Source organism: Lissotriton vulgaris, chromosome 2_2 (genome assembly GCF_964263255.1).
Source record: "Lissotriton vulgaris chromosome 2_2, aLisVul1.2, whole genome shotgun sequence".
NCBI classification, from domain to species: domain Eukaryota; kingdom Metazoa; phylum Chordata; class Amphibia; order Caudata; family Salamandridae; genus Lissotriton; species Lissotriton vulgaris.
Window position 1 is genome coordinate 55,873,646 of NC_141688.1, and position 22,623 is coordinate 55,896,268.

Consider the following 22,623-nt stretch of genomic DNA (forward strand, 5'->3'; position numbering starts at 1 on the left):
TGGTTGTGTACGTGTTATATCTTCAGCAAGTCTCTGCTTCCATAGAATGAGGAAGGTACATTTGGGTGGTCAGTAATGGGAGTAACATGCCGTTTTCAGGGAGGAATACCAATTGTTAGTAGCACAACAAAATTCAAATATCTCACTACTTTCAGTGTCAACCAAGAGAAGAATGTGTCAATGAGAAGATTAGTAATCATTCCAGGCTTAACCTAGTGGTGGACAGGAAACTGCTCCACCAGTGAAATTCAAAGAGTTTTGCCCACCCCGCGCTCCACTTGGATCACGGAGTTCGGCAAAAATTCGGCCAACCGCTGCATGGCGAATTTTACCGCTCACCCCTACTTTGTATGTATTAGTCATCCAATTGTGCATCCTGCCGACTCTCTTTTTATATTGGGTCTCAGCTTTCCATAATTTGATCGGCTCTGCAGAGCACACAGTTCGTTCATCCAATTGCCTTGTGACAAGGCGTGGCTCAGAGGCGCAACTAGAGCCGAATTTCGGGGGGGGGGGGGGGGGGCTAAGGAAAAATTTCGGGGGGGGGGGCTGAACCTTTAATCAGTAGGCAGAGTGGAGCTGCAGGGCCTCCAACAAGGGGTGAAACAACAGCAAGGCCAAATTAGCATTCAAATGGTCTTTTAAAGACCTGTTAAACGATCGGGTGCGGCTGTGTGTGTGCCCGGGGATCTGTCTCATCCCGGGCTGCCACACACGACGGGGGGGGGCTGAAGCCCAGTGAGTCCAATGGGTGTTGCGCGCCTGGCGTGGCTATGTAGACAATCCCCTGGTTCAACGTTGTGCGCCTATGACAGTCTGTTGCAAGTATGCAAAATAAAAGCTACCTCTTCCACTGATAGTGAAGGAGGGCGAGATTATATTAAAATTGTCAAAGGCATAGCAAAAAGGAAAATGTTACTGAAGGCGTGCTTATGCACAGTTTACAGTTGTTCGGTGCTGTCCAATGTAGGCTCAGAAAAGGGGCGTGACATGCCACAGCAGTCCGGTGGATCTAAGGGAAGAGTTTGTTCAGATGATTGAATTGCTGACAGGCTGTGCACGAGATCTGAGGCAGCAGAGTTACTTGTAATGGGAAGGCTGTAGTCTGGTGGTAGCCGCTAAGCAACAGGGAGCTTGCCCCAGAGAGCGCTGCAATGATCCACGCCCTCTCCATCAGTCCTGGTGGAGACAGCAGCCATTTGTGGGGATGGCTGTGGGACAGCTGGCTAGTCTGTGTTAGCTGCTGCTTGACCATCCAGAGCTGCAGGTGCGGTGCGGAGGGCACTGCATGGAGTCGAGACCACCGAAGAGAATGAGGAGGAAGAGCGTTGGAAGCTGCCGAGCAGATGATGAATCCATGTGATAAAGCAGGGGTTGTGTGCACCATCCAAGAAGGGTTCATCCAGGACTTGGGCTTTGAGTGGACTCTTCTGTGGCATTACCGTGAGCGGTGGTACTGTGCCATTATATTGTGTTTTGCATTATACTACAGAGCACTTCACATCACTATCAGAGATAGGAACATTATTTAAAAACATATTGGACCTTTTAATAATGTAATATTCTTGTCATGATTAAGGGTGCCAAAGAACACAACAGCACTACTGGGGTTGGTGACATTTTTGTCACATCTGCATATGCTAATACAAAATGTTAGTGCAAGGAGTAGGCGTCATTTCAATTACTGGGGGCAATAAATTATCACACGCTTTATATACAGACTAGCAGCCCGTCCCGACGTTGTCCGGGTATGAATTGCTGCTGGCCAGTAGTATATTGTTTTGTAGGATTTTGTTTTGATAGCATTTCTTATCTGTGACCGGCCTGTGAAACGCTCCGATTCACAGTGCACTGCTGATGCACTTAAGAGTGCGCGTTCAGTAGTGTGTGAACTCGAGATTCCCTCCTTTATTTTTCAGTGCAATATTATATAGCGCGAACTCGACAACATGGCATGAGCACAATTTACATTACAGAAGAACACATTCATTTGTGGTAGGCACGGGGAGACAAAGCGATTTGCCTGGAATCACAGGATGTTGAGCTGATGCCGAGATTCGAACGTAGCTCCCCAGCTCTAAAGTTCGCAATTCTAGAACTTGTGGCGGGAGGTGTGTCTAAGAGTGTAGGTCGGTGCTGGCCATCAATGAGAGAGACCTGTGCATTTTTCAAATGGGTGGTGAAAAAATATGAGTATGTTGCTGGAGATTTGGGCCGCCGTGCCACCAATGAACTTACCGGGGGAGGGTAAACACCCATTATTCCGCAACTTTCTTTCCGCATACCATCACTCCGCATACTTTCATTACGAAAGTACCATGACTCCGCAATGTCATTATAACGCATGGCGTTATATTTTATATGCTTTTACCACGCGTACATTTACAACGAAATTCGTTGTAAATGCATGAATGGTAAAAGCATTTTTTTTTTAATGTTTGGATAAGGTAAGATAAGGGGTATATGTTTTGGGGTACTGAGGTATATGTTTTAGGGTGTTTGGGTATTTTAAGGGTTCAGATATAGTTTTGGGTTATGGGGTACAGGGGTAGTTTTAGGGTTTAGGGATAGGTATGGGGTTTGGGGTACAGGGCTATTTTTAGGGTTTAGGGGTAGGTTTCGGTTTTTGGGTACAGGGGTATTTTAAGGGTTCAGGGCTAGGTTTGGGTTTTGGGGTACAGGGGTATTTTAGGGTTCAGGGGTAGGTTTGGGTTTTGGGGTACAGTGGTATTTTTAGGGTTCAGGGCTAGGTTTGGGTTTTGAGGTACAGGGGTATTTTTAGGGTTCAGGGGTAGGTTTGGGTTTTGAGGTACAGGGGTATTTTTAGGTTTAGGGATAGGTTTGGGTTTAGGGTACAGGGTATATTTATAGGGTTAAGATGGGTTAGTGTTTAAGGGTGTTGGGGTATTTTAAGGAGTAAGGGTGGGTTATGATTATGGGGTGCAGGGGTATTTAAAGGGAGCAGGGTGGGATTAGCACACGATATGAGACATGGCATGAAGGGCGGAACCTACCACACGCACCCAACGTTTGTCACGCCTCCAGCACAGGCCCACAGCACAACGCAGGCACACCCACAAGGGACTACTTTGCTGGCACGGTTCTTTTACCTTTTAAATGTATATGGTGGACGTTTGCATAGCCTATGTCCTTCTGCTGCAACTGCCCTTTCTAACGCTGTATTGTGTTTTGTGATTGGTGCTGTGGTTCCTGAGATTACCCCCCTCAAAGGTTTGGGCTCTCTCTTTATTATATTAGTATAGATAGGTGCTCATAGAAAGAGACTCAGCTTTATTTCTGATTGTCTTCGAAGTGGCACTTTTCTGTGTATCCAAGTCTCAAATATGCCATTCCATGAGTGTCTGCCACTGCTACCGGAGTGTGAGAAACTACTAATGATGTGCACTCACAGTCTCACTCACCGCAGTGCACTGCAAATTCTTTATTAGTGCAATGGACTGGAATCCTGCCAATCGCAGAACTCTGCAGAAACTCCTGGAGTTTATAGGTAGCTCTGTGGAATTTTGCATAGTAAAACTCCACGAGTTCCACCCACGCATAGCCTAAACAGCAAATTGAAGGGCAGTGCATGATAAACTTCTCCGTCACCAGTAATGGATAAACTTGCAAATGGCTGTACTACTGAATATTGGGCCCCAACATATGATGGTACAAGAATATGGAGGAAAGAATATCGAAAGGTAAGAGTATATAGAAAAGTATAGATTTACTATCCCTAACTCCACATTTATGTAATCTGAAATATATATCTGCTCTTCCACAGATGGAATGTTGTATGGTTTGCTAATAACTTTGGCCCTGTTTGACCAGTCTTGACATAGTTTCCCAAACAAGTTTAATCCACCTCAGCTACTTTCTAGAAAGTTTCAGAGTGGTCTGTCCAGTGGGGATCCAGAAAAAAAGTGGGGTCTTAAAATGCAAAATCCCAGTGCATTTTGCCTACACTTCTTTAAGTCGGATTACAGCAAAAACTATGAACAGAATTACACCACATTCGGCAGGAAGCTAGATCTTGGTCCGCAAATTGTGCTTTTTGTGATCTGGTGTAAATCTGTACAGTAAATGTTGAGATATTAAGGGGCGAAAAAATTGATATTTAAACGGTTGAGCTTGCAAGAGCCTTTTGAGCATACCACCAGAGCGCAAATTAAAACATGGGGCCCTGTGTAACCAACAAGAGTTCTAGTTAACCCTTCTTCTTTTTGCTCTTACTATGTACTCACTGACAGTGAGTATACGGCAAGAAGATGGTATGCAGGAAATATCATTTGTGGAAGATTAACATAAAATTCATCTATTTGCAATTGGCATACTGAAGACATTATGAGGCTCTGAAACATCAATACAGGATTTGAGGGCCATTGGCCGCTATGGCACTTTTTCCAGGTTCAGGGTCAACTCCCTTTTGATGAATCAAGGAAAAAATCAGATATCACTGCATTTAAATAACTACTAAACTGCACATTCTTTACCAGACAAAATATCCGAGGCTATTTCATGCTCTCACCCAGACCCTTCTGCTAACAATTATAAAGTTTTACTATCCGAGGGACCAATTCAGACCCAAAAATGTTTATATAGCAAATAGTGAGCCCATCCTGCCAGGGAGACTTGTGAGGTTGGAGTTTTTATGGCTTTGATAACTCATCTGGTCTAGTTCTCATGTGAAGAGCCTCTTGGCTAACTCTTGTCAAAATAGCCAAATTGGCTGCATGTGTGAAAGCGTTCATCTCTCCCTATTTCACCTGTTGTTCTGCATATAGTGCTAACCAGTATGACGCAAAAGCCTTTTTGCGTATCATACTCACAGTTTAAGGAAGTGACATCTTTCTCTTTTAGGGTAGTAACCCTTTAAAAACTTGCTGGTAAAGAGTATCTGAGCAAGGAGTGATTGTGTTTGATTTGCATTCTCATAAAACCTCTGTTTTAAGCATAGTAGAGCTTTTTCAGATTTTTCCGTAGCCCTGAGGTTGAGCTGCCATTTCAGCTTGGTAACTTATAGTAAGAATTTTATTGAGCATGATACTCTTTGTTCCAGTTCAGCCAGACAGAGATCATCTTCTAAACATTCCCTTATGGCTTAATGTTCTCTCAATCAATCAAAGTCATTTGTAAAGAGTGTGACTACCTCAACAGAGGTGTCCCAGAGCTCAAAGCAAGACCGAAGAACAAGATCCGCCATTACTATCTAAACGTAATTGAAGAGCCAGGTTTTAAAATCTTTCCTAAAACAGTCTTTGAACTCGGCCATGTGAGGATGGATGGGCAGGGTGTTCCGTAGCTTGGCCATCAGTACCGAGAAAGACATGCCACTTCGATGAACATTGGCAAACCCCGGGATGCGCAGGAGTTTCAGGTGGGTACATCTCAAGGCTCTCTCCTGGTGGTACTGGCTAAGCCTATTCCTAAGGTATTTTGGTCCTTTTCCTCTAATGGCTTTGAATGCCAATGTCCGGGATTTGAACTCAACCCTCCTAGCAACTGGAAGCCAATGAAGCTGCTTCAAATGAGGGGAGATGTGATGATGAAAGGGGACCCATCGATGCAGCCTGGCCGCATTCTGTATCATTTAAAGTCTATGAGTCAAGAAAGCTGAAAGACCCAGATATAAACTGTTAGCGTAATCCAAATGTTATGTCACCAATGCATGGATTACGTTCTTTCAGGTTTCTTCTGGAAGTAAAAAGGCAATAACGTCATGACAGATCTTAACTTCAGAAAGCAGAACGATGAAACTTGCCAATTTGATATGTGAAGGAGAGATCAGAGTCAAACATAATCCCTACATTTCTAGTTGAAATAATCAGTGTCGGTGGAGTATGCAATTCAGAGGGCCTCCAGAGGCTAGATGGAGGGGGACCCATCTGACTGAAAAAGAGCACCTCAGTTTTGTCTGCATTCAGTTTCAAAACAATGCTGTACATCCATTTGGAAATATAACACTCCCTGAAATTGATGAAAGCTGCTTCTGAATGTTCTCTAAACGAAAACACAAGTTGAGTGTCATCTGCATTTGAAACAGCCTTTACTCCCCAAGTCTCAATAAGGGTGGCCCAAAAGGGCAAGTAAATGCTGAAAAACATTGGACTGAGAGCAGAGCCCTGTGGCACCCCACAAACCAAAGGTATCCCCAAGCCACAAACTAACCCCTAACAACAGCCGTAAAGGCATGCCTTGGTGTGCCCAGGACTACTTCTCCTTTATCATTCTCTTGTAAACCCTGGTTAATGGTGTCTCATACTAATTGGCTAATTAATTTATCACAAATCATCGTTTTATCAAATTACCATCTAGTACAAATTACTAGATGGACTAGCCAATGTCAAGAATAACAAACACAAAGGATAATCAATAAAGGTTCTAGACCTCTGATTTGAATGAATTCTTCCTGTAGGAACAGTGCCAGTCTTCAGGCAACCACCCCACTACATCAAGAACTGCCCCTTTTAAGAAGGAATCTGCCAACAGAGATTAATATGCAGAGCTTGCAGAAGATGCATCACCAAAATCCCAAATTTAAAAGACTACCAAGATGGCTGGCCCAGAAATAAGGTGAGGCTAGTCAGGCTCAGGAGATGCATTCCTCTTGCAGACTAACAGAGTTCTAGTTCCCAAGCTTTCTTTGCCTCAGCTGAGGCTGACGGCGTTGTCTTAAAAAAGAGAACTAATAAAGCAACGATTTTATGAGAAAAACAAATACGCTGGTAAGCTCCTGGCGTGGTCTTAAAAAAGAGAACTAATAAAGCAACGATTAAAACTATCTTTGATGAAAATAGAAATCAAGTAGTAGATCAAATGGCTGATATTGGAGCGTTTTTTCTCTCACACTATAAAAAAATATATTCATCCTTATCTGCGACCTTTTTTTCCTCCATAAATGACTTTCTTAATCCTATAGAACTACCCAAACTCAACAACTGTGATGGAGAAGTTTTACAGATCAACAAAGACCCCAATGCCAGATGGATTATTGTAAGCTGGAAGATGGGCAACCAGATCTTCCAGATAGTTGGCTTTTACTGTCCAAATTCTGATGATAGAACTGCTCTGGAGGGTCTTAAATACACTCTTTCCCAACTCCCAGGCTACGTTATCATAGGGGGGGATTTTAATCTAATACAGAACTTGCAGCTTGATTCCTGACGTAAGAACAAGGCTCAAAACAAACCAAGAGTAGCAAGAAGTGATGCAACCCTAATACAGGAATTCGCTCTATTAGATCCCTGGCGAATCCAGCATCCCAAGGCACGCGGATATACATGTTTTACAAAAAGATACAACTCTCCCTTGAGAACTGATTTTTTCTTAATTTCACATTACTGGGAACGAGGCAAGAATGATATCCTTGCAAACCCATTTTTGGATCATTCGGTTCCGGTGATAGAAATCCGGTTAAACATGAGCATCCTTGCTGGACTTGGATAAGACCCTTTTAACAGAGGAAGAATGGGTCATGAACATGCGGATAAAAAACTTTTTAGAAATAAACAAGGGGTCCGCTTGTTTTATCTTTGTTTGCGAAGCTTGCAAAGCTTATTATTGGTGGGTAGACAATATCACACAAGGCCAACATATCACAAATAAGAAGGTCTATAGCTTTGGTGCTACTTAGATCACGCAGTCCAGAGGCACATAATCTACTGTTCCCCAAGTGCGAAATAATAATTTGGAAACAGCTCAATGCGATTTTAAAGCCTTATATGTTTCTACTAACATTGTGAACAAAATAAATGCCTTCAGAAACTTTATGAGAAAAGCGAATACGCTGGTAAGCTCCTGCCGTGATCTTAAAAAAGAGAACTAATAAAGCAACAATTAAAACTATCTTTGATGAAAATAGAAATCAAGTAGTAGATCAAATGGCTGATATTGGAGCGTGTTTTCTCTCACACTATAAGAAAATATATTCATCCTTATCTGCGACCTCTTCTTCCTCCATAAATGACTCTCTTAATCCTATAGAACTACCCAAACTCAACTACTCGCAGCAAGCTTTTATAGTAGCCCCACTTATAATTGAACAAATTCAGGAGGTCATGAAGGGGTCCCCTATTGGGAAAGCATGTGGCTGTGAAGCCTTTCCCACCGAATATTATTAGGTTTTTCTGTCCCAACTAACTGAAATTCTTTTCAAGCTATTTACCGTGCGATATTAGTCATGTCCCCAAATCTTTCTCTGAGGCAGTTAGAAGTTTCATCGAAAAAGGGACCGCCCAACAATACGGGCTCATTTCACCAAAAGCAGCCTACTAAATGTTGACTACAAATTGTTTACCAAAATCATGGCACTAAGAATAACTGCTTCTGGCCATAGAGATCAGTCAGGTTTTTTGCCTGGGGGAACGATGGCAAGCAATATCAACTTTCAAATCCAGGCAAACGATTATTTCAGGCTAATCCTGCGACGCAAACTCTATATAAGATCCAAAACTCTACTGGTTGTAGGATGGATTTGCAAACATGGAGAGCTTATAACATCTAGGCGCATAACGCTATATGGGGTGCCAAGTTTAAAAGTATGGCTTTTTTCCAAATGGCAACTTTATTACACCCCGTCTTAGAGTAGGAGCCTTAAGTACATTTTTTAAAATATGGGGTAGGAATTAGGTCTACGCTTGCTAACATCCACGAAAAGGAAGCTTTCACATACCCAAATACGGATTTTGCATTTATGTTAACTGACGAGTATTTATCAATCATGTATATTAATAATAATTCTATCCTGATCAATTGTTTAGTTATATCTGCTTCTACTAACTGTAAAATAAACACATTTGTAAAAAGAAAAAAAAGAAACTTCAAGTGCTACTTAGTGGCAAGTAGGTGGCATGCTGGCATGGTACAGAAGACAGTAAATAAAAAGTGTTATTAATAGCTGCACAGTGTCAGTGGCAACAAGGCGAAGTGCTGATATGGCACAGAGGACAGTAAATAAAAAGTGTTTTTAATAACTGCACTGTGTATTGGATCATGTGTCATAGGGATATAGAAGTATGCAGGAGCATTAACTAATTAATGGGTGGTAATGGTTTTGAGTAGTAAGGTAATACAAGAGGACAAAATAAACACTCAGAGGCATTTTACTTTTAGGAAGGTGGTTGGTCTAGTTGAGCAGTTTTTCTTAAGCTTCAAAGTTGGTGATTGGTCTTGTTTTCAATTACAGGGAATTTCAGTGGTTGAAAGTCCTATTTTGAGAAGTGTAGTTGTAAAGTAGCAGAGGATATGCTACTACCTCTGTGTGCTAGTGGTAAAATAGTAGATGACTGACTATTCTAGTTCGCAAAGAGTAGGGTCATGGACAGATTTAAACTTACAGTAAGGAGTATTTACTTATTGCCATACCATTAAGATTCTTCTAAGACAAATAGGGTCAACGTGCAAAATTAATAACTTCATGTAGGATACTGTATGTAGAATGACCATAGGGGAGGATGAAGGAGGAGCCTGATAAGTCACCTGTGATAAATAGGATAAGAGGATGAGAGTATTCGTGAAGGCTTTGGATGTGTGTGAGGTGTGGTGAGGTGTGCAGGGTGCGCAATACCTGAGAGTCTCCTTAATGGCAGCTTTTACCAGTGGGACACTTTTCAACACTTTTGACATGTCTCCCTGCGCTTCTGCCTTTGCTGTGAGAACCTCTGCCCGCAGTTTGTCCTGCACCATGGGGTAACGAGCCAGCTCATACAGCGTCCATTGCAAGGTCGTTGAGGTCTGTGAAAAGAGGGATTCCCCAAAAATTTAGCTCATGGAAACGAAGCCTCAATTTGCTTCATAAAATAAAAAACCTGCTCTAAGAAGCATTGAAATCTTTAAATCAACAAATTCAGCTGTAATGTGCACTAGTCAGAAGTAAACATTAAGAGCCAGATCTAATCTCCAAGCACCCCACAAAATTACAGTCAAACATGGATAAAATGAACGCTTATAAAACATGGCGGGGAAACGCATGGCATGCGCCTCAGGTTTTTCCAATATGTAGGTACAGCATCTTTGGTTTTAGGAAAAGTAAATGTCGTGCATAGCAAAGGTTAAGGAGTCCGTAATGCAAGCAAAGGGATTGGCCTCTACTGCCCCTAGTTTGGTACTAAGAGACAATTATACATAAAATGGCGTCAGCCCCTCACGTCAATGACGTCATTGAGCCCCAGTGCCATCACTGATAGCCACACTCCTGATGTCACCCCGCAGTGGCACTGCCGTCTCATCTCCCCTCACCAATCTCCGACACATTTGACAAAACATGAAGACCAGCTGCTTTCCCATAATGGCTCCAGCTGGGCATTTTATCGCTCACCATGTGCCTGTGTTAAAACTGAGGAATTGGTGCGACCACCTAGATGAGTAAAAAATATTATCCAGCTCTGTTTATGGCCTTCGCATAGTCTGATAAAGTTAGTAGACGTAACATATCAGTAACAGCTGCTACGGCATTAGCAGTGGTGGAGCGGGGTGAGGGTGTAAAAGAAAAAGTAAATAGGGTACAAAGAAAATTAAATGTATCTTACTAGCGGCCTCCTCTCCTCCGTCTTTCTTGCCATGACGCAGGTACCAGGAAGTACACAGGCTCTGAGACTCGCCTGGCCAATCACAACACTGCTGATAGCAGCGTCGTGATTTGTCTGAGTGTCGTGGCTCGGGGCCGACATGGAGACTGGGGGGCTGTGCAAGTTCTCCACCCAGGCTGTACTTTACAGCCAGTGCGCATGACTGTTTGGCCTGCCCAAGACCGCCGGCCAAACTGTCATACGCACTTGGAGAGTGTCTTCCTCTCATTCCCTGCTCTGTGGGCAGCCAACCATGGCCTCCCTGCACCTAAAGAGCCACTGGGGAACATGGCGTTATTATCATTGTATTTTTCTTGTGCCGTGAAGCTCCTCTGCCTTAGTGGAGTAGCAGCTGCTGCATAATACTGGAATCAGAACTTTGTATATGGAGTTCAAATTATCCTTCTTCTCTAGAATTAAGTTTTTGATAAATTATGTTTATTACATTTTTTATGTAATATCATCCAAAACATTTTCATGACAAGCTAGGCAGACTATTGACATTGGTGATTAGTAATATAATTGAATGGCATAGGTAGGGGCGTAAGGAAGCATGCAGCCAAATAACATTTCCATGTCAACTATGCTGGCAGGACTTGCTGCTTCACTCCGCAGTGCCACACCACTGAACATAATCAGTTTACAATTAACCTAACAGCAGGAGAATTGGTCAATGCTCCATAAATCGAGTTCTACGACATATTGCATACATATGCGTAATGAATTATGAGTCCATACAGAAGGAACACAACAAAATATTAAGATATAAAAAATAAACATAATCAATTGTGGAGGGAGACAGAAAGTGTGATCCATTCAACTTCCTTGTATACAATATCTAGCAATCAAATGAGAAGGGATCACTTGTCCAGCTTTAACTTGGGTTTGCAGGTAGCATACTTCTGTCCCAATTAAAAAACACTCATGCACATGTCTGATGTTAAGCGAAAGCGGTATATCTTGATTCTCCGCCCCTTAGACCCGTGTGTGCATAATCATTGGGTTGGTGGTTATGCAACCTCCACCAGGAGGAAAACCCTTTGGTTACAGCTGTAGTGATTAGTGATAGGGAAGTGTAGTGCTGTGAAAGATTAAAAAGGCTCGTATACCCTGTATTTCAAATTGTAATCAAACAGGGTGCGAGACTGTATTTAAAATTAAAAGTGTGTGTATTGAGACAATTGAGGTATCTCACACACTGATATTTATTGTTCTAAAAAGGTCGACATGTTTCAGCCCTAATACGTCAGCATGGGTCGAGTGGGCTTTCTTCAGGACTAGATAAAAAATAAACATCCAACTCGAAAAAGGGAACAAAACCCTCCGATCCCTAGATGGAAAGAGTATTGCAGGTGTGTGAGCCGGTCTGGTGCAATTACGTGTGTTTGAACATAAGGGTATGATGAGCCAAGTGCTGTCGTGTACCACAAGGAAAAGAGCATGTATAATTATAAAAATATATACATATGTACATATATACATAATCACAATTATAAGAGGTGGAGAAAGAGAAAGGGCGGTTGTGCAGGGTGAGACGGAGTGATGGGGGGCAATCAGGCAGGAGGAGAGGGCAACCACCCCGAGGCTTCATCCATGAAGGAGGACTCAGGCAGGGAGGACACCCGTTTTAATTTTTGTTTCTACCACTGTTAAATATTCCTACCACTGCTCAGGGGTTCGTTTCGGGAGAGCTCAGGACTCTCGTGCCTCAGCCTCTCGCTGATTCGTGCATTCTGAGACCAGTGCTCTCCGCAAGTCCACCAGCCATGTGTCAAGCTCTGGGCCCATTTGCGCCTTCCAGGCCATGGCGATTTTTCATTTTGGCCAAGCCCAGAGTAAGATCCAAGAACGTATTCACATTCTTACGAGCCGAGCTACGCCTCATGATTCCCAGAAGAAAATGGAGGGTGGTCACCTCCACTAGCACGTCCGCCGCCGCTGTAAGCACAGTAGCCACCTCTGACCAAAATACGTGTATGGTGCTGCAAGTCCAGAACTTCTGGGTAAAGGTAGCTCCCTGGTCCCTACATCTGGAACTCTCGTCTGTGGCAGTAGGATACATGTGTGCCAGTCTGTGGGGAGTGAGGGAGGTATGGTGAAGGTAATTAAATTGTGTGTATTTCAGTCTGGCGTTAAATGAAATAGTTTTGGGTTGGCTAAGGCACTGCTGCAATTGTTTGTCTGATAGGGTAATGGATAGTTCGCTAACCCAATATGTACGCAGTGTCGTCAATGCAGGAGGATCTTCTAGTCTAATGGAGGTGTGTATGCTCGTTATGGCACGTCGACCGCGGCCATGTGTGAGTAGTGTGTGTAGTAACTGTGAGGTAACAGGTTCAACCCATTCAGCATTTCATGCCCGCAGGGACAAGCGAGACAGTAAGGCATGTAATAAAAAGGAACCCTGCGGTACACCATATCTTTCCACCAAGCCTTCAAATGTTAGTAACTGCAAGTCTTCATACATGCCACCCCACGTGTTCAGCCCATTCTCCTTCCATGCCCCCAATTCCGGGCGTCCATGACATGAGCACTTGCGTGGGAGTAGTTCCAAGGGCAAACTGGGAGCATAAGGGGATGGGCGACTCCTTGGTCTCACATACCTAGTCCAATGCCGCCTCGCCACCGTCATTAATAAATTACCCGCTGACTCTGGGTCGGTGTAACCATTCCCGATAGCCACTTCAGGAGCGCCGGGAGATCCCAGCCCACGGCACCAGTGGTCAACTCATTGAGGTTGCTCCTGTTGATCCACCGCATCGGCCACTGCAGCTGTGCCACTGCATAATATCGTTGATAGTTCGGCGCACCCAGGTCGCCCTCTGACAGTGGCAAATATAGTTTATGATGAAGCGCCACCCTGGCCCGCGAGGTCCCCTATACCAACGATATCAGTAGAGAATCCAGGTCTCGGAAGAGTCTCTTGGGTGGACGGTAGGGGAGCAGGCAGAAAAAGTATAAGAGACAAGGAAGGATTAGCATCTTAGATATCCAACCCGGTCCATTGGAGACAAAGGGAGACCAATCCAAAACGGGAGGGTCAATCGAGCACATGATATGGCCCGGCCTAAGTTCCCATCAATCGTGTCTGATTCTAGGTGATAAATCTGGACCCCCAGGTATTTAAAAATCTAGTATTAAGTTAAATGCTTCTCATTTATGTTATTTTGCTTTTGTTAATGTAGATATTTGTTTTTCATTATTTCTCTTACTTAAATTACCCAGTGCATATTGTATCTTCCTTATTTTTTGCTTGTAAGTGGCCTCTGTTTGTGAGGAAGGAAATCTTCCCAGGGAATGGGCTGGATAGTCATCAGAGAGCTCTTCTGCGAAGAGACAGATGATGCACTGAAGAGGCGATAGGCAGTAAGGAAGCAAGACTGTACCCCAAAATGTATACACCCTAAATTTACCTAATCCGATTCTCACACAGATTACCCAAACAGAGATGGTGTTAAACCTCAATGTCATGAGACAATGTTTCCTTGCGTTATGGCACCTCCCTGAACATCAAATTAGAAGAGTAAATCAATTAAAAAGAGTAACGGGGCTACTCAATAATTGAGTTCTATATAGATGGAAAGTTAAAAGGTTGAATTCCAAAAATTAATAAGCATTTGCAATGCGTAGGTCTCGCATTTGCGAGAGTTTAAACTATTGTCATTGTAAATGACAATGCCTTTTATTTTTCTGTTTTGAAAATTAACACATGAATAAAAGCCATTGTCATTTTGAATGCCAATAGCTCAAACCCTCGGTAATGTGAGACAGATTGCATTGCAAAGAAGCAGCCGCCATTGTCCTGGCTGTTCAGAATGTGAAAGCGCGCATGGCGTGCTAAATGTTGCAGGAAATCAGTCGTGCATGCACTAGGAGAAACTCATTAAAGAAAATAGTGCTTACAGACTACATTAAGCAACCCCTGTAACAACAAAAGTAAAAGGGCCATTCCTCATGGGAGGTACAAAAGACCACAAGGCAGTACTAAGGAGGGATTAACATGCCTAGTAACGAATCAGAAGCCGCATTTACAAAGGACAATGACACAAGCCAATGAAAAATATCGGCGGAGAGTGGGCGGAGCTTCAATTCCATACTCTAATACTGTCTCGCAGAGCAGCATATGCGCTGCCCAGGCTAGACCTGAACACCCATTCCAGAGTCATCCCCTGGAGGATAAGCTGCACAATCAGGCCATACCTTGCTGCCTGGTGCAGACCGCCTTTCTCCCAACCCCAAAGTGGTCACAGGAATGGAGCAACTATATATGTATGCTCAATGTGTGTATTGCCCATAGCTGTGAATAACCTGACAGTTTTAAGTGTTTTGAATGTTATTTCACAAACTGTACTCATAGACATGGACTATAAAACTTTTAGCTGATTGGTATGAAGTTAATATTTTGAATCCAATTAAACCATTTATAGAAAAAGCCATTTGGGTAAGCCTGTAATATTTGAACGCCTGGTCTTGTAGCCCATTTCTTCATGGGAAAGATCCCCTCTACATAGGGTTGTATTGCATTTGCAGAGAAAATAGTTTTCTGTTTTTGAAAATTCCTGCATTTGAGCCTGTTGGGATTCCATAAGCAAGTTTGTTACAACCTGACTGAGTGTGCTTTTATTGTTGGTTTGTTTTCTTGGGGGGGGGAGGGAGGGAGGGGTGATCTGTAGACATATTTTTCAGTGTTTGCCTTGCCAAGGAAGAATTTTTACAGACTGTACCTGCTCATCATATGAATTTCTATTCTACAATAGCGTCTAAGGCTTGGTTGCAAAAATAAATAGTTTCAGATTTTCCATGGAATTGAAATGTCAGTTCTTCAGGTATAAACGCTGCTCTTGTTTGCACAGTCAATGGCTTTGAAGGATAGGGTCGACTGCACTCTGTGGTTTGCTGACGGTGATTTTCTTGCTCATACGTTTCTTTAGCACATGAAGGCATCATGGAACAGCAAATTCTGTTCCTGTTAATGTGTCCAGTGTTTCTTACAATGGCACATTTTTTCATATCCCCTCTTTAGGTCTCGCCTATGCAGCGCACATGCGCTGCATAGGAGATAGACCTTTAGCCATCGGCACAGCTTTGGGGGCAAAAAAGTGCACGCGTTGCATTGCTTGCAATGACAACACGTGCATGTTTGGCGATTCCCTTGCGGGAGCGCACGGCGCCATATGGTGGCGCTATATGGTCGAAATTATCGCGCCTTGCTGCACGCTCCCGCAAGGGAATCGCGCAGGCCCCCTCCCCCTGCTGCCACGCGAGGCGCGAACTTGTGCTGGTTCCGAGTGGTAGTGGTTCTCGTTGTGAATGTCCGCCATTACACTGCTGCCATGCTTCACTTCTTCACAAAAGTCAACTTGGAGCTCCTATTTTCTTCTGAGGTTTCTCAACAGGTAATATTTTCACTGTGAAGAGAAAACAGCAGAAATGCCAAACTGTCTTTACATAAAATGTACGTTTGTTGTACACTAGTTACATTTGCCTGCGCCAAAACTGAATTGCCTTTTCATGAAGTGTAGTTTGCTGACGTTTCCAGAAGTGCTCATTGGTACCTACCTGTGCGTGCCTCAGCTTCCCAGACTTATTCCTGTAACCCTTTGTATATTATTAAAAAAAAGATCATAGATGTGCCCCAAAAGTACGAGAACTCCCGCTGGGGTATAATTCTGACTTTGCTTGTGAGGCCCAGCCATGTTACTACTCTACTAAAAGACTGGTAGCTTTGGTGCCAAACTTTAGTTCTCAGGAGATTTCAGGGTTCAGAATCAGGTAAAAGGATCACGTGCCTCATTGGGAAATATTAAAGAGGGGTTTTCCTGCACTCACGTCAGGCACCGTAAGCAGTGTAATTGATACCTCGCGCCACTCGCTGCAGGATAGCTCTGCTTCTCTCATGGTCACGCTGGGAAAGGCTCCTGTTAATCAGACATGTAACTTAATCAAACAGTCCCATGAGCCGCCCAGCGACCTTTAGCACGTACCAGCTGAAAATTCCCTGAAAGTCTGGAAAATTCTCCGAGACTTCTGCTCTGAATGCTGAGCTTGCACTTGTGCCAGCAGTGGTGAGCAGTCAGAGATTATCCAGCTGCAGAGAGTCATTTGGGGGCTATCCGTCACCCGCTTTTATAATAAAGTAACAAGGCGCTTTCCTTCTGAACTGAAAAACATTTACACAGACTACTGGTATCCTTGTATATCTGGTGCACTGAAGAGCTTAGATCTCAGTGACTCACGGGCGTGGGAGACATTTGCCTCTGTGTTTTTTGGGGGAGTTCCACAAATGTTACGGAAATATCATTTTCGGTTATTAACGCTTCCAAACTATGAATCACTACTTTCCATGGTCCTATTCTGAAATATTTGTTTTCAAAATAAAGTAAAGTTAGTTAATACTAAAACAGAGGCACAATATGTTGAAGTTCTTTATTTTAAAATGGTTAATTATTAAAATAGATTGGAGAGTACCCATGTCAGACTGCATTAGTGTAGCTAGAAAAAAGCATGGGCGAATCATTAAAATTATACATTTAATTAGTTTCACCATGATCGTTCATAGCAGGGACATCAAAAATTAGGCACAGCAAAACACATCGGATTAACAAAAAATACACATTTATATTCCCTCCCTTGTAGAATTTGGCTAAACAGCGCTGCTATGAGTTACTTTTATTTACTTGCCCTACTGTTTTGTGTTTTTAAATAGCACTGAAATATGGCTTGAACTTTTTTCAAAAATCAAAATGCTTTAGGTTTCAAATTATCTTATATAACCTGATCATTTCACTTGTTCAACCCTGCACGCTGATTACTAGCCATGTTATCATTAGACTTTGAGACTAGCAGCACAGAAGAGGAGAAGCTGTGTCTGTGTTACACATAGTAGCCACTTATTCATGTCATTAGTGACACAGTTAGGCATTTTGTCTAACTGCGAGACTCCCAAAAGACTTGTGTCTTCACTTCCTGCGCTGCCCTGTCTTGGGTTGGCTCCACCTCTCTCAACCCATATTGTTCAGCAAGAGAAGACTCACTTCTTGTAACATATCAAGACGCACATTTCACAACCACACGGGTGGGAAAAGGGCAATCAGTAACGTATGGAGGTGGTAGAGGAATATCAGTTTTTACAACGCTTGTCGTTTACAGTGCATGCCTTTAACAAAAAAGTTTATAACAATAATATGTAAGTGGTTGTGTGGCCCAGAGTATGAGCGGTTGTGTGAGTGACTGGATATGTAAGTGGTTGTATGAGTGAGTGACTGCATATGTACGTGGCTGTATGGGTGTGTGAGTGGGTGTTTGGTCAAGTGAGTTGGTGTGCGAGTGCCTGTATTGGAGAGTGAGTGTCTGTATAAATGGCTATGTAGGGAAGTAAGCAGATATGGGAGTGCTTGTATGGATGTGTGAATTGGTAAGCAAGTGCTTGTGTGGGTTTGTGAGTGAGTGCTTGTATGGGTGAATGATTGGATTGGCAGGTGAATGTGTGGGTGTGTAAGTGGCCGTGTGGATTTATTTATTTATAAAGTTTTATATAGCGCAAACAATATCCTGAAGGATATTAGAGTGTTTTACAATAGCAGAAAGAAAGAACAAAGGGGTAGTATAAACATCAATTGGGAAACAGCAACACAAAAATGGAAGATAATACAGTAAACAGGTGTACGCATGTGAAAAAAACCCAGAGGAGATGATGCATTGTAGCTGGAGGTACCATAGTGATAAGACAAATTATGTGTGCCTCCTCCCTATATGGGTGTAGGGAGTAGCTGGTGGGCTAGTTGCACCACAGGGAACCCTCAGTATTCAAAGAGAATTAATCCCCCAACTTAAAACGCGCCATGGGGTGCGTTTGCTGACTCAGGGCTAGATGTAGGTAATTCCCATTTAGAGACTCTTAAATACCGAATTTTACCGATTCGGTATTTAAGAGTCTGTAAATGGGAAGGGGGCAGATTTAGGTAATTTTAAAATATGAATTACCGAATCTGTAAAATTCGGTATTTACCGATTCTGTAAATACAGAATCGGTATTTCCCATTGATTCCAATGGGCTTTGAAGCCCATAGGAATCAATGGGAAATACTGATTCTGTATTTACCGACTCGGTAAATACCGAATCCTGCAAGGGTGCAGGGGGTGTCCCTTTGACACCCTCTAGCACCCCAAGTACAGGCTTGTGTGCAATGTGGCACACATACATGCCCTAAGGCCATGTCTGTGTGTCACATTGCACAGGTGTGCATGCACAGATGTGCATGCACACCTGAATTCGGTATTTTACCGCACAATAGGATTGTGTGGTATAATACCGACTCTTAAGGGCCTGTGGCACTGTAAACTGTGCCACCTACATTTGTAATTACAGAATCGGTATATTTACCGATTCGGTAATTTACCGATTCGGTAATTTTACCGAATCAGTAAATATACGATTCTGTATTTTTCAGCCCCCTACATCTGAAAACCCTAAAACCGGTCGGAAACGGCCGAAATCGCCCATTTCCGACCGGTATTAGGGCTCCTACATCTGGCCCTCAGTCTGCAAAACACTTGTTTAATCCCCCCTCTTGTAAAACACAGACAAACAGTAAAATCCTACCATCATATCAGTAATGGAGTTAAAGCGCCATGATGCTCCCTGGAGTGACTGCGCGCTATTCTAATATTTTTTCATTCATTCATTCAATGCTCAGTGGTGAAGGAAGGGGGCGTGGCCTGAGGTGACATGTCTGCAAACACGCCCTGTGGCGCGTTTTAAGTTAGAGAATTAATTCCTCCTCAATCCTGTGGGTGCCTGGGGGGCAACTAGCTCACCAGGTACCTCCAGTATGCGCAAGGGGGCTGCACTGCAGAGAGGTGTTCAGAGGCCTCACCCCTTTTTACAACACTCTGCAATGAAGCTCCGTGGCGCTTACTGGAGATACCTGGTGGGCTAGTTGGCCCCCACAGACCCTCAGGATTGACGAGGAATTAATTCCCCAACTAAAACCGTGCCACAGGCTGTGTTTGCACACATGTGAACTCAGGCCCGCGCCCTCCCTTCACCACTGTGCAAACGCACCCCGTGGCGCGTTTTAAGTTGGGGAATTAACCCCCCTTGAATCCTGACGGTTCCCTGGGGTGCAACTAGCCCACCAGCTACCTCCACTAAGTTGCGTTACAGAGAGGTGTAAAAAGGGGCGTGGCCTTAGGAGCCCTCTCTGCAACGCAGCCCCCTGGCGCATACTGGAGGTTCCTGGTGGGCTAGTTGGCCCCCAGGAACCCACAGCATTCAAGGGGAATTCGTTCCCCATCTGCAAATGCACCAGGGGGGCGCATTTGCAGAGTGATGAAAGGAGCGGGTGTGGCCTCCGGCGCAATGCCGGTCTTTTTCAAAATAATTTTAAGAAGGGGGGTTGTGTAGCCCCCCCTTCTTTTTCTATTTTTTTGGCCCTGGGGATACTGCCCCTGATCTTTTTTTTTATTAAAAAAATGTGGAAGGAGGCCGTGTGGCCCCCCTCCCGAGGCCTTAATCAGCCCCGGGGACCCCATTCACTGGGGCATGGCCTTTATCTGTTTTTTTCTATTTTTGTAAAAAACTTTTGGGGATGGGGGCCGCGTGGCCCCCCTCCCGGGCCACTTATGGCCGGCCTTTCTATTTTTTATTTTACACCTTTTGGGGAGGGGGGTCGCGTGGCCCCTCACCCGAGCCACTTGTAGCCCTGGGGACCCCATCCCCTGGGGCTGGCCTTCTCCGTTGGGGACCGTCGGGGGGTCTCCAACCCCCCCACGGTCCCACCGGCTCCCCGCATCCTTCGGGAGCCGGCATTGCTTTTCCACATGAGGCAAAAAATATCTTCAGTGGTTTGTATATATTTAGGATGATAAAGTTGAGCAAACCAGGTGTAAATAACGCATTGCCAAATCCAATATGGCAGCATGTCATTACTTATATGCAGGCATACTTCATGATGAAGCAGCCATTTTTGCACTATTTTGACGTTGTTGTTCAGCATCAACACACTTCTTTTTTTAAAGATGCTTAACAGCATTGGTAAAGCCAAAAGGTCAGCGAACACCTTTCAGATGCATGTTCAGAATATAGCCCATTACCAAAACCACCTGGATCTCGCCGGAGATAACTAACAAAATCTTGGAAGAGGAGACAATGTTCCAGCAATGGGGAATTGCCTTGAAGCTGGAAAGGCAACCTCGCTATTCAACTCCGCTTTTACCCTCCATCCAACCTCAGCTTCAAAAAAACTCCACTTCAATATTAAAGGGAGCTAGGAGCTGCTCACCGGGGCAACGTTACCGACACACTAAAAGTCCCCAACGGGGTCAATATCGCAATCAAGATACGAACTTGTCATTATCGACAGACCCTAATTGGAGATGTATTCAGCGTACTATCGCGACAACGACTGCTGATGTTTGACAAAATGGGCAAGTGCCCTTTAGCCTCTTGGTGGTACGTAGGGCCATAAGAATTTGTTCATGGAACATCAATGGCTTAGTTAACAAAAAGAACGATCCGGAGCTCATACAATATTTAACCTCATTCGATCTCCTGTTAATACAAAAAACTTGGGAAGATAAAGTATTTGATCTACAGGGGTTTACGTCACTCTGTACGCCAGCAACCAAAACTTCAACCTTCGGCCGCGGTTCAGGAGGACTGATGGTATTCGCCTCTATAACGACAATAGGCGAAATTAGGGCTCTGGACTTTCATATAACCCCCCCAAGTGTCATACAGGTGGTAAAGCTCTCACTCCCTCTAACAAAGCAGCACCAGGAAGTTATTATTATAAACACATACATTCACCCCTAATGGAAACAAAAATCGGTGGAAGAGCTGGGGCACATTTTTAAAAAAATAAGGGACTCCAGGGAGCCAGACACCTTCATCCTGGCTGGTGACTTTAACATGCTTCTCATCAGCAATGAGCAAGGCACTGACCTCTCTTATGAACTAGACACAGCATGGGGCGTGCCACCGCAAGGTCGAACAAAAAATAACAACTTAACGAAACATTCAAAAAACCTTCTTTGGCAATTGAATACCCATAACTTAAGGGCCCTAAATGGACGTTATGCTGAAGATGATCCACCGGCAGCCACTTTCCACTCTAGCACACAATCCTCGCATTTGGATTACATGTTCATGTCCTTAGACATGTTCAGCTGGATAACTTCATTCAAAATAGACGTGAGTGATTTCAGCGACCACCTGTCCTTGGTGGCTGAGATAAAACCCAATTCGGCAGAGGAAAAAGAACGCTACATTGGCCCAGAAACAGAAGTCAGTGCAAGCTTAAAACAGATTCGGTGTAATCTTGACAACATCGACCTTATTGGTTCGAACGCGAAAACCCTTTTCCACCAAATTCATTGCTCATCTAAGTTGGCGAATGTCTGGCATGACTTCATCATCACCATCGGGGAACAACTGGGTAGTACCAGGCCTACCAATTCTCGGCTTGTGAGGGGACCCTCAAGCACGAGACAGATGCGGTTGGATATGAAAACACAAAACGCTTGATTAACCAAACTCTGAGGCGGATACGAAAGGATCAGGGAAACCCTACTTTGCAAGTAGTGCTGAGGGAAGCAAAAAAGCAACTCAAACGGCTGAAATGGGTAAGCCAAAAACAAAGGAATGAAGAACTTTGGGGGAAACTTGTCCACGAAGGAAAGCAGAAAAACAGTTCTAGGTTCTGGCAAATGGTGAAAAGAATCCAGAACCCTGACCATCTGGGGCAAAATTTGCACATAGCACAGGAAGTATGGACCAAATACTTATTGTCACACTTTAATAATGACAATATAGGAGATACGACAACAAAGTCTCCCTGCATGGAAATCACAAAGCTTGGTCGTGATGGTAACCCCAGCAATCAAAGCGGGACAAGCATGTGTGGATTGGGGGAGTTTAAGGGTATGACCTTACCACAACCAGAACATTTAGAAGGGGAAGGAAGACCTATAAAGGACATGGAGACAGGGCTCACGGGATACACCCAGCAGACATTGGGCGGTGAATCACCAAGGGACGACCAAATGGGGCCCCAGG

At 43.9% G+C, this 22,623-nt stretch overlaps 1 protein-coding gene across 1 annotated transcript in view; it reads right to left on the minus strand.

Annotated features, from left to right (window-relative positions):
- The window catches only part of CYP11A1 (cytochrome P450 family 11 subfamily A member 1), a 257,157-nt gene that overhangs the window by 24,496 nt on the left and 210,038 nt on the right, over positions 1-22,623 (minus strand). The window contains exon 6 of the mRNA XM_086959860.1: positions 9,566-9,732. Coding sequence (XP_086815986.1) covers positions 9,566-9,732 — 167 coding nt within the window. The remainder of the gene's footprint in view (positions 1-9,565; positions 9,733-22,623) is intronic.